We start from the raw sequence: 12,245 nt of genomic DNA, 5'->3' as shown, positions 1-12,245 counted from the left end.
AAAGAAGAAAGGAATAGGATTTCCTATGAGAGAAAAGAAAAGAAGGAAGGCACGTTTAGAAAGTCTGCAATAAAAAATGCAGTAATTCTTCTTTGTATTTTCTACTACCATTTATAGTGGATATCAATACATATATATATACAATTTCTAACTAACGTCTGTTAACAAACGGTTAACTAATTGTAACAGAATATAACTAACTATATTATATCCATAATATTACAATGTGTTTATGATATCATGGCTAGTCTTCGTGAGTCTTCTGGTGTAGGAGAGTCGGCTGCAGGGGTGGCTTGTTCTGCAAGTATTGAAGAATTGTTTGCAGCTTTAGCTTCTGTGGGAGCATGTGCTATGTTCCAATATCCCCCCGCAAGATGAGAATGGATATTTATCATTCCCATCTTATCAAGTAGAGGATTAAGCATATGAGAACCAAGTGGTTTAGTGAGGGCATCAGCTAATTGAAACTTGGAAGGAATGTGAATGATGGTAAGGAGTCCTGCTAGCAATTTTTCACAAACAAGATGACAGTCAATTTGGATATGTTTGGTGCGTTCATGATGAACAGGGTTGTAAGCTATTTCGGAGGCTGGTTTGCTGTCAGTGTAGAGTAAGGCAGGTTGAGAGTGAGGGATGTGGAAATCAGCCAGTAAATAAGAAAGCCATTGTAGTTCACATGAAGTCGTTGCCAATGCCCGATATTCTGCTTCTGCAGAGGACCTACTTATAGTAGGTTGTTTCTTTGATTTCCAGGAGATTAAGGAATCTCCAAGGAAAACTAGATAGCCAGTAACACTTCGACGAATGTCAATGCAACCTCCCCAATCACTGTCAGAATAAGCTTTTAAATGAAGGGGAGAAGCAGCTTTGAGTAGTAAACCTTTTTCTGGTGTGGCTTTAAGATACCGAAGGACTCTCTCTGCTGCTTGCATATGGAGGGTGTGAGGATTTGACATGAATTGGCTAAGGGTTTGGATGGCATAGGATAAGTTGGGTCTTGTGAGTGTAAGGTAGAGAAGCCTACCAATAAGTCTACGATAAGATGCAGGATTAGGCAAGGGAGGGCTAGTATCATGTGTGCTGAGTTTGAGTGTGGATTCCATTGGAAAAGTGATAGGTTTAGCACCAGAAAAACCACTGTCCATGAGGATGTCCAAGGCATATTTTCTTTGGGAAAGAACAATGCCTTTGGTAGATCGAGCTACCTCAATGCCGAGAAAGTATTTGAGGTGTCCCAAATCTTTGATGGGGAAAATTCTGCGAAGATAGTTTTTGACTATAGTCAGTGCTGTAAGATCATTTGATGCGATGAGAACATCATCAACATAGATTAAAATGGCAATGAGGGTGGTTTTAGATTGCTTGATGAAGAGGCTGGAATATGATTTGGCTTGTAGAAAACCAAAGTGAAGAAGAGATGCAGAGAGTTTGGAAAACCATTGTCTTGAAGCCTGTTTAAGGCCATAGATACTCTTTTTGAGTTTGCATACTCGAGGGTCATTGTGATTGGAGTAGCCAGGTGGTAATTGCATATATACTTCTTCATGTAAGTCCCCATGTAGGAAGGCATTGTCTACATCAAGTTGATGTAAATGCCAATTGTTGGCTGCAGCAATGGTGAGAAGAACACGTACTGTTGTGATTTTTGCAACAGGAGAGAAAGTGTCAAAAAAATCAATTCCCTCTTGTTGTGTGTATCCTTTTGCTACCAATCGTGCTTTATATCTCTCAACCTGTCCATCAGCCTGAAATTTAACTTTGTAGACCCATTTACATCCAATGACAGTTTTATTAGGGGGCAGAATGACTAAGTCCCAAGTTTGGTTTTTCTCAAGGGTTGTGATTTCATTGGTCATAACATGCTGCCAATGAGGGATAGAGCTAGCTTGTTTGTAAGTTTTCGGTTCATAAATAGATGAAATAGAAGAAGTGAAAGCACAGTGGGGTAAAGATAATTGGGATGTAGATAAGTAAGGAAAGATAGAGTAGGGCTTACCAGGCAGGAAGCAAGGGGAAGAGTCTGGTGTTGCTGAAGCAATCTGAGCCATATGTCCACAATAATACTGTGTTAAGTAAGTAGGTGGATGTTTAGTTCTTTCAGATTTTCTAAGTTGAGTAAGAGGAGGAGGCAGGGTAGAAATGTGAGGAACAGAAGGTTGGATAGGAAGTGTTGCAGGAACAACAGAATCATGTAGAGTTGTGTTTGATGGGCGACAAGGAAAAGGGTCAAAGTGTTGAGGATAGTCAGGGAATACAAGAGGTGTATTAACCTTATTTGGAATAGATGGAAAGTTGGATTCATGAAAAACTACATTGCGAGAGACAAAAGTTTTGCAAGTGTTTAAGTCAAGAACTTTGTATCCTTTAATGTGTGGAGGGTATCCAAGAAAAATACATTTCGTGGCTCTTGGATGAAATTTACCTCTATTATGAGTGATTGTGCTAGCAAAACATAAACAGCCGAAAACTTTTAAGTAATTGTAATGTGGGGGTTTTTGATAAAGAATTTGGTAAGGTGTCTGATTTTGGAGAAGGAGGGAGGGGGTACGATTAATGAGGTGTGTGGCTGTTAATATGCAATCTGTCCAATAAGATAAAGGTAGTTGGGTTTGAAACAGAAGAGATCGAGCTACATTGAGCAGGTGTTGATGTTTTCTTTCAACCCTTCCATTCTGTTCAGGTGTTTCAACACATGTTTGTTGATGTATGATGCCATGTGTTTGGTAGAAGATAGGCATATTAAATTCTTGGCCATTGTCGGATCTGAGAGTTTAAATATTTGTGTTAAATTGAGTATGAACATATGCTAGAAAATTGCTGAGAAGATGTCTTGTTTCAGATTTGGATTTCATTAAGAACAACCAAGTAAATCTACTGTAATCATCTACAATAGTAAGAAAAAATTGATAACCAGAATAATAGGTGACAGAGAAGGGTCCCCAAATGTCAATATGAACTAATTGAAAAGTTTTTATAGATTGATGAACAGATAAAGAAAAAGGCAAACGTTTTTGTTTAGCTAAGGGGAAAATATCACAAAAGCTATTGTTGCTGATAGTGACTGAAGGATCAGTTTTGTTCAAAAGGGCGATTTTGGAGGGAGGTATGTGGCCTAAACATAAATGCCAGATATTTGTGGCAACAACACAAGATTTGATGTTTGTTATAGGAGGTGATTTTGTAGCATTTTGAGCAGGAGGTTTGTGAAGTTTGTATAGACCAGATTCAGCTTCAGCAAGACCAATCATCTTCCATTTGCTTAGGTCCTGTAGAATACATTTGGTGTGAAGAAAAAATAAACCAACAGTGTTAGCAGCAGTTAATCTAGAAACAGAAATAAGATTGATATTAAAAGCTGGAACATAAAGTGCATTGTATAAAATGATGTCAGGGGAAAATCTAACTGTTCCAGTGAAGAGAATTGGTACATGTTGACCATTAGGCAGATGAACGTTATTCTGAGTGTTAGGGAGAATGATGGATTCAAAAAGAAGAGGACTACAGATCATGTGATCTATGGCTCCAGTATCAAGAATCCAAGAAAAATTGTTATGAGGTGAAGATGCTGTATGACATGAAAAAGATATACCTGATGTAGATACTTCTGTAGCAGTGTTATTTAGCTTTGAGCTGGAAATGCTATTTGCTAGAGTGAGTAGATTCTGCATCTGTTCTTGAGAGAAAACAATGTTAGGGGTATCAAGATGTGGTTGCAAGGCAGTAGTATGATGTGCAGTAGGTAATCGTTGAAAGTTCTTGCTGGTATGTGGCATGGTAGCCAATCTTTTTCCTCTTGGTCCCTTCCACCCAGGAGGGTATCCAATAAGTTGGAAACATTTATCAGCAGTATGTCCAGGATATCCACAGTGGGTGCAAGTTGCCTCAATTTTACCTTTGTGTTTAGCAAATCGTGTAGTATAGTTTGAACCTGATTTGGAATTTTGATTGTGGTAGTGTTCAGCAATCATTGCTTGCCAATCAATTGGAATGCCTGCTGCATTTGTTAGGGATCTCTGACTCTCTTCTTGAAGAAGCAGGGAGAAGACTCTGCCCATAGATGGCAAAGGAGTTTGCAGCAATAGTTGGCTTCTAACTGATGAGTAAGAATCATGAAGGCCAACCAGAAATTTCATGACAAAGTCGGATTGTTGTCGATCAGTTAGATGTTTAAAAATATTGCATGAGCAGGAATCAAGATGTCCACATTTGCAGCTTGGGATTGGGCGATAACTGCTGTATTCATCTCATAGTGCCTTGAATTCATTGAAATATTTAGTGATAGATTTTGAGTTCTGTGAAATAGAACTCAAAGATTTTTCTAAACTAAAAACCCTTGGTCCATCACTTCTAAGATATCTAGTTCGTATTTCTTCCCAGATATCAAAAGCTGTTGTGAAGTAAAGAAGGCTGCTGCGAATTTCTTTGGAAATTGAATTCATCAGTCATGATAGAACCAAATTGTTTGATCTCAGCCAAGCCATACGAAGTGATTAATTGGTTGTATTTGGTTGAACTAAAGATCCATCAATGAAGGCAATCTTGTTTTTCACTGTTAAGGCAATTGTCATGGATTTGCTCCATGCAATATAATTTTCGCCAGTGAAGATTTTTGAAACCAGAAGAGCGCCAGGATTATCAGAAGGATGGAGGTAGTAGCAGCTGGAAGAATCATCAGAAAGATTTAGAGTAGTGATATTGGATGAATCTTTATGTGCTGTAGAAGCATTTTCTTCAAAATGATCAGACATTTTGAAAAAGAATCAAGAAGTTGATGACATAAAAGATATCCAACTACAAAGATCGTGAATCTTTAAAAATTAAAGAAGAGTATATGTTTTCAGAGTTTTAGAATATAGCAGAGATATTACAAAATCTTGATTTCTTCTATCGCTCTGATACCATGATAAATTTGCAATAGCAGAATGTATCTTTTGCTTGTAGAAGCAGAGAAAGAAGAAAGGAATAGGATTCCTATGAGAGAAAAGAAAAGAAGGAAGGCACGTTTAGAAAGTCTGCAATAAAAAATGCAGTAATTCTTCTTTGTATTTTCTACTACCATTTACAGTGGATATCAATACATATATATATACAATTTCTAACTAACGTCTGTTAACAAACGGTTAACTAATTGTAAAAGAATATAACTAACTATATTATATCCATAATATTACAATGTGTTTATGATATCATGGCTAGTCTTCGTGAGTCTTCTGGTGTAGGAGAGTCGGCTGCAGGGGTGGCTTGTTCTGCAAGTATTGAAGAATTGTTTGCAGCTTTAGCTTCTGTGGGAGCATGTGCTATGTTCCAATATACCCTGCCACCAGAGTCTTACTCTTGTTTCTCCGACTGTTTCTCCACAAAACAACGGAGGTTTTTTTCTTGTTTCTCTCTATCTTTTTGTTTGTTTATATCTGTAGATTCATCATACGAAACCGTCACATATCTCCATCGCCATCTACTCCTTCCACCTTAACCACCGCCCAGCCACAAGGAATGAAAAATGATGTCTTCCTTAGTTTCAGAGGAGAAGACACTCGTTTTGATTTTACCAGCCACCTCTATACCGCTTTGAACCGGAAACAAATCCTAACTTTCATAGATTATCAGCTTGTGAGAGGAGATGAGATCTCGGCATCACTTCTGAGAACAATTGAAGAGGCCAAGCTTTCTGTGATTGTTTTTTCTGAAAACTATGCATCTTCCAAATGGTGCTTGGAGGAGCTTGCAAAGATTTTTGAGCGTAGAAAAAATAATGGACAGATAGTTATTCCGGTATTCTACCAGGTGGATCCATCCCATGTAATAAATCAAACAGGAGGCTTTGGGGATGCATTTGCTAGACTTATAAAGAAGAAAGCTTTGACGATGGACAAAGAGCAGAGCTTCAGAGACGCTTTGAAGGATACAACCACTCTATCTGGATGGACCTGAGGGAATTCTGAGTAAGCTCTTGAAATATATCCCATGAGAGAATATTCGTTCTTTTGTTGAGTATTTGAAATTTAATTTTAAATTATTGACAATGATGATCTCTGTATTTATTTAATTTGATTTTGAAAACGTTGTAGCGAAACACTTGTACATATCTTAAGTTTTGGGAGACAGAAAGAAGATACTTAAGAATCCTTATGTTAAATTTTATTAGGGCAATCAATGTTTTCTTCTATTGTTTCACTTGAAATCGGGTCATTAATAGTCTATTTATTTGAGGTGAAAAAGATCACATTCCTTGAAAAATAATATAAATCATATGTTTTGAGATTTTCTCCTAACAACTTAAACTTTTTAACTGAAATGATTATATGATATGATGATATGAGAAAACATCTTTTGCATTTGCATTTCATTGATTTTCTTAGATATACACTTACAAGTAGTTTCCAGTTTCAAGGATTGATTAACTATATATAGATTTCTGAACTCAAATGCATTCTCTCGAGAGGCCCAGTCAAAGAAGCTTGTCCAGGTCTATGATTCATGTGTTACATATATTAGCACTATCCATTGCCAGTAATGATGCTCAATTACTCGTACGTGCCTCCTATGTATAAATGTAGCTACTTAGGAGTGAGTATGTTTATATGTTTCTTCTTGTCCGGTCCATTTTGACTAACGATTATGTGTGTTCTTCTTGTTTGTCAGGTTGGAGTCTGAATTTATTGAGAAAATCGTTGGAGATGTTTCGAACAAATTGCAAGCCATGTCTTCAAGTCATACTACGGGTTTATTTGGAAATGATTTTCATGTTAACAAAGTTGAGTCTTTGTTAAATATGGAGTCTACAGATGTTCTCATTGTAGGGATATGGGGAATGGATGGTATCGGTAAGACAACAATTGCTCAAGTTGTGTGCAACAAGGTTCGTTCTCGATTTGAAGGAATCTTTTTTGCAAACTTTAGGCAAGAATTAAAAACTGGTTCCATGGCTGATTTGCAAAGAAGCTTTCTTTCACAGCTGCTTGGCCAAGAAATTCTGAACATGGGCTCCTGGAGTTTTCGAGATTCTTTTGTGAGGGATAGACTTTGTCGTAAAAAGGTTTTTATTCTTCTGGATGATGTGGATGATTTAATGCCTTTGGAAGAATGGAAAGATTTGCTTGATGGACGACACAATTCATTTGGTGCGGGCAGTAAAGTTCTCATAACAAGTAGGGACAAGCAAGTGCTTAATAATGTAGTTGATGAGATATATGAGGTTGAGGGGTTGAACGATGAAGAAGCTCTTCAACTCTTTAGCTTAAAAGCCTTGAAGAATTGCATCCCGACAATTGATCACAGACACTTGATAGCACAGATTATAAGGCATGTACAAGGCAATCCGTTGGCTCTTAAAGTTATGGGTTCCTCTCTTTATGGTAAAAGCATCGAAGAATGGCGCAGTGCATTAAATAAACTAGCTCAGAACCCTCGAATCAAAAATACGTAAAGAATTAGTTACAATGGGTTGGATCAAGAACAACAATCCATATTTCTTGATATAGCACATTTCTTCAGAAGATTTGAGCAAAACCAAGCTACAATAGTATTAGATGGCTTTTATTGTCAGCCTGTGATTTTCGATATAAGCACGCTGATTGATGAGTGTCTCATAACTACTTCTTATAACATACTAGAAATGGCATTTGGCATTGTTCATGCAGAATCTAAGTTTCCATTATGATTTACGAAATTACACCATAAATACATGAAGGACAAAAGACTTACGGGGCCATTGTAAGAAGCAACCGGTCGATAAATAAACTAGCTCAGAACCCTCGAATCAAAAATACGTAAAGAATTAGTTACAATGGGTTGGATCAAGAACAACAATCCATATTTCTTGATGGCTTTTATTGTCAGCCTGTGATTTCTTCAGAAGATTTGAGCAAAACCAAGCTACAAGAGTATTAGATGGCTTTTATTGTCAGCCTGTGATTTTCGATATAAGCATGCTCATTGATGAGTGTCTTATAACTACTTCTCATAACATATTAGAAATGGCATTTAGCATTGTGCAGAATCTAAGTTTCCATTATGATTTACCAAATTACACCATGAATACATGCAGGACAAAAGACTTATGGGGCCATTGTAAGAAGCAACCAGTCGATAAATAGTCTGGTGGAGTGTGAGAAACCAATAATTAGAGAAACTCAAGGTTTACAAAACTAAGTTTAACAATGACATAAAACTTTCCATCAAAGGGGATCTAGCTTAATGGTCGAATGCATGCCATTTTTATGGAATACATCAAAGGATCTTAGTACTAGTTCAATATCAGAAAAGAGTGAAGTTTTTTTTTTTTTTTTTTTGGTTTTTTTACAATTATCAGCTTAGAAATCAACATCTCTGTGTGTGAAAGAAACATTGATCAAACACTATAACAAATAAGAGTATACCTGTCTAAAGCCAACGATAGTAACAGTTTGGCAAGAAGAATGTGAGGAAAGGAACAACAAAGAAAAGGAAAAAATAAAGAAAGAAAACCAGAATTTATATCATTGTTTCCATATAAATTCAAACTCTTCGACATTTTAGGGAGTTGTTCTTGAAAAGTAATAGAGAGCCTGCCCATGAGGAAGAAAATGTACTGACCTAGCAATGCATAAGATGCTGCAGCAAAATTCTGTCCACAACGTAAATATAGTATAAGTGGCGCACCCGACATCGCGGAGGCCTTAAAAATTAAGTTTTTGAAAAGAACGAGATTCTATGGTCCGAGACTGGTTACGTAAAAGGAAAGATATTATCACTTCTTAAACGTCCTGCCTAAGGCAGGCTGCATTGCTAATATTTATCATTAATTGCTAACATTTTGTTGGTTTATACTATGGTTGTTTGCGCGTAATATTCCTGACTCTGGCGCCAGTGAATATTCAACTACAGATATTTCCAACTCTGGCGTTAGTAAATATTACGCAGGTATCAAAGTAAATAAAATATTACGCATTATTTTTATTTTTTGGTGGCCAAATAAAAACAAGATAAAATAAAATAAAATAAATTTACATTAGTATTTTTTTTTATTCCTGACTCTGGCGTCAGTGAATATGCCAAATAAATTTATTTTATTTTATTTTATCTTATATTATTCAACTACGGATATTTCCAACTCTGGCGTTGGTAAATATTACGTAGATATCAAAGTAAATAAATTTAAATCATCATTTTTTGTATTCTTGACTCTGGCGTCAATGAATAAACAAGTAAAAATCAATTTATTTGTTTTTTACGCATACGCATTTTTATTTTTTATGTAGCTAAATAAAAACAAGATAAAATAAAATAAAATAAATTTACATTAGTATTTTTTTATTCCTGACTCTGGCGTCAGTGAATATGCCAAATAAATTTATTTTTATTTTATCTTATATTATTATTATTATTTTTGGTTCACACATTTTTTATTTTATATAACTTATTAAAATACAATGAAATAAATTTGAATGGATATTTTTTATTCTGAATCTGAAGTCAAAGAATAAATAAATAAAAAAAACAATAAATTCATATTTTTTTTATACACAATTTTTATATTTTTTTTTATACATTTTTGGGTTGGGCCCAGCTCAGCCCACATGGGCTGGGCTAGACCCAGCCAACCCAGCCTGGCCACTGGCCCAAGCCGGTGGCCCGGCTGGGCTAGGCAGCACGCGTCCGCTAGCGCACGCGTGCTGCTACACTGTGCAAGTGAATTAATTCACTTGCACAGTGTAAAAGACCATTTAGTTGTGATGTCAGAAGAAGAAACAGAGCGTACCTGTTCTGTTAGAAGCATTGGAGACGATGGCGAAGCTCGGGCTGGAACGGTTGTTGATGACTTTCGCCTGGCTGATCTCTTTCCCTCTATTTTCATAAATGAGAACGAAGTTGCTGGATTCTGTGGGTATTGATTTTTTTGGTTGTTTTATGTAAGGATGAAGGCAAAGGCCGAACTGATTCCCCTCTGTGATTTTTATGCTCTGTTTTGCTCTGGCTTTTTTACTCGGTTTTTTCTCCCTCTCTCCCTCTCCCCCTCTTCCCCCGGGGGCTGTCAATTGTTGGGTATTTATAGGGATCAATCCTCCTCTCCCTCAGCCTCACGTCTCTCCTCTTGATAAGCACGGCTGAGGGAGACGGTTCCTACTAGGACTCGAATGCGAAGTGCAATCTTTATCTCGTCGGGCTGTAATTATCGTGAAGATAAATATTGCTTTTCTGTATTTTGAATGGGCTAGGATACTGGTGTTTCACACTTTCGTTTCCTTCTTTGCAGGCGGACGTTCGGTGCTTTGGAGACGAAGATGACGGACAACACCTGATTGAAACGGTGCTGTTTTGGGGCTGAGAATGGTTATTTCCAATCTGGTACTTGAAGTTTCTAAATCCTTGCATTCAAACCCCTGGTCTTTTAATTTTCAAGATTTACCCTCCTTAAAATTAATTTAACAATAAGTGGGTCAAAATTGGGTTATAACAGTTGCCCCCTCTTTACAATGCTTACGGTGCAAATGCATTAGAAAATTTATTTTCTTTTGACTTTGTATAGTAAGTTTTGTAAAGAAGAATAATTGTGAAAACCCTTCCCCCCTTTTTTTTTATTGATTTTTTTCCTTTTGTTTTTTTTTTTGTGATGGTATATTGTAATGGGTTACCGGCCCAGATTGTCACATTGTAATGGGTTACCTGCCTAGTATAGGATGGTATATTGTAATGGGTTACCGACCCAAATGGTCACATTGTAATGGGTTACCTGCCCAGTATAAGATGGTATATTGTAATGGGTTACCAGCCCAGGTGGTCACATTGTAATGGGTTACCTGCCCAGTTGGTATATTCCAGTTGGTATATTGTAATGGGTTACCAGCCCAGATGGTCACATTATAATGGGTTACCTGCCTAGTTGGTCACATTGTAATGGGTTACCTACCCAGTTGGTATATTGTAATGGGTTACCTGCCCAGATGGTCACATTGTAATGGGTTACCTGCCCAATGGAAAAATACGAGGATTCTTTTTTTTAATAAGACATGATAGGGCTCGAAGGCGCATTATTCAATAGATGGAAGCTTGAAGGAAATGAGGTGAGGGCTCGAAGGCGCACTCAAAAGAAGGTAGGATAGGAAATGCACTACCTATAATGGTCGAGGGCTCGAAGGCGCGCTCGAAGATAAATAAGACGAGGGCTCGAAGGCGCGCTCGAATGGAGGTAGGATAGAAAATGCACTACCTTTGATGGTCGAGGGCTCGAAGGCACGCTCGAAAGCACGCTCGAATGAAGGTAGGATATGAAATGCACTACCTCAGGAGTGGAAACTGAAAGGTGGTGGAAAAATACAGAGATTTTTCTGGTGGCCTAATTCTCATGGGCGGCCTGCCCAGGTTGAAAAATTCTCAAAAATGAAAATTTTTCAAAAGCAATTTTGATCTTTGGCCATTTCAAGTTGGCCTTCCACTTGATGGATTCTGTTAGAATTTTCTCTAATAAAATTTGCAACACTCATTGTCCAATGTCTCAAAGTTTAAATGATATGCATGCATCTTTACCTGATTTGAAATATAGGCCCCCCATTTCTTCTTAGTCTTCTCGTTGCTTGGTTGGTGAGATCTTGCTATCTGATTTGAGTCATCTTTGTCGTTTGGATTTCTAGCCCACTCGAGTTAGCCCATGTAAGTTTATTTCCAGATTTGTTTTCATAACTCAGCTTTTACGGTGCCCATCGTGACCCACTTGCTTGCCCGTCTCATCAAATAATTTAAGAGGATTATTCATTACCCCTCGTCTCACTGCAAAAAATATTCGGTATCACTTGCTGAAAGGATCGAGCTGTCTTTTGTAAACCAAAATGCCCCCTTGTCTTGTTGTAAGGGATGATCTATTTTCCTTAAACACAATGTTGTCCCTTTGTACTGGTCATTGCCCCCAAGTGTGCTATGTCACTGACTTAGATGAATAGAGGATATTCTCTCATTTCTCTCCTTTTCAGTTTGGTGGAAGAATATGGGTCTAGAATGAATCTTGAAATCTTGATCTTGCATTTTGAAAACAAAAATTATTTCGATGTGAGTCCAATAACAATTTGCTTTTGAAATCTTGCAACTCCTTGGTTATTTTCTTTATTGAAAAAGAGATTATTTGCTCTTGTGTTTGGCAATGAGGTCTTCGGTGAAAATATGTCATGATATTATGACCTTTTGTTTTTATAGGTTTTCAGAGTGGAGGGCTCGAGAAAAAGCTCGAGGTTTTGTATGAGAAAAACTTGTCTCTTTTTGAATATTTATTTTTA

At 37.2% G+C, this 12,245-nt stretch overlaps 3 protein-coding genes across 3 annotated transcripts; 2 read left to right on the top strand and 1 right to left on the bottom strand.

The window, feature by feature from the left end:
- Positions 1 to 230: 230 nt before the first annotated feature.
- Positions 231 to 4,133, bottom strand: LOC140955155 (uncharacterized). Its single transcript, XM_073406956.1, has 2 exons — positions 3,008 to 4,133; positions 231 to 2,308 (listed from the first exon to the last, which is right to left on the bottom strand). The coding sequence occupies exons 1-2, from the start codon at positions 4,131 to 4,133 to the stop codon at positions 231 to 233; spliced, it is 3,204 nt and encodes a 1,067-aa protein (XP_073263057.1).
- Positions 4,134 to 5,188: 1,055 nt separating this feature from the next.
- Positions 5,189 to 5,931, top strand: LOC140955154 (toll/interleukin-1 receptor-like protein). The gene is made up of 2 exons (XM_073406955.1): positions 5,189 to 5,325; positions 5,418 to 5,931. Exons 1-2 carry the CDS (start codon positions 5,189 to 5,191, stop codon positions 5,929 to 5,931), a joined length of 651 nt encoding a protein of 216 aa, XP_073263056.1.
- Positions 5,932 to 6,513: 582 nt separating this feature from the next.
- On the top strand, positions 6,514 to 7,426 carry LOC140955153 (disease resistance protein RPV1-like). The gene is made up of 2 exons (XM_073406954.1): positions 6,514 to 6,545; positions 6,643 to 7,426. The coding sequence occupies exons 1-2, from the start codon at positions 6,514 to 6,516 to the stop codon at positions 7,424 to 7,426; spliced, it is 816 nt and encodes a 271-aa protein (XP_073263055.1).
- Positions 7,427 to 12,245: the final 4,819 nt, after the last annotated feature.

Source organism: Populus alba, chromosome 19 (assembly GCF_005239225.2).
Source record: "Populus alba chromosome 19, ASM523922v2, whole genome shotgun sequence".
NCBI classification, from domain to species: Eukaryota; Viridiplantae; Streptophyta; class Magnoliopsida; order Malpighiales; family Salicaceae; genus Populus; species Populus alba.
This window is presented reverse-complemented; position numbering and strand designations above follow the sequence as displayed.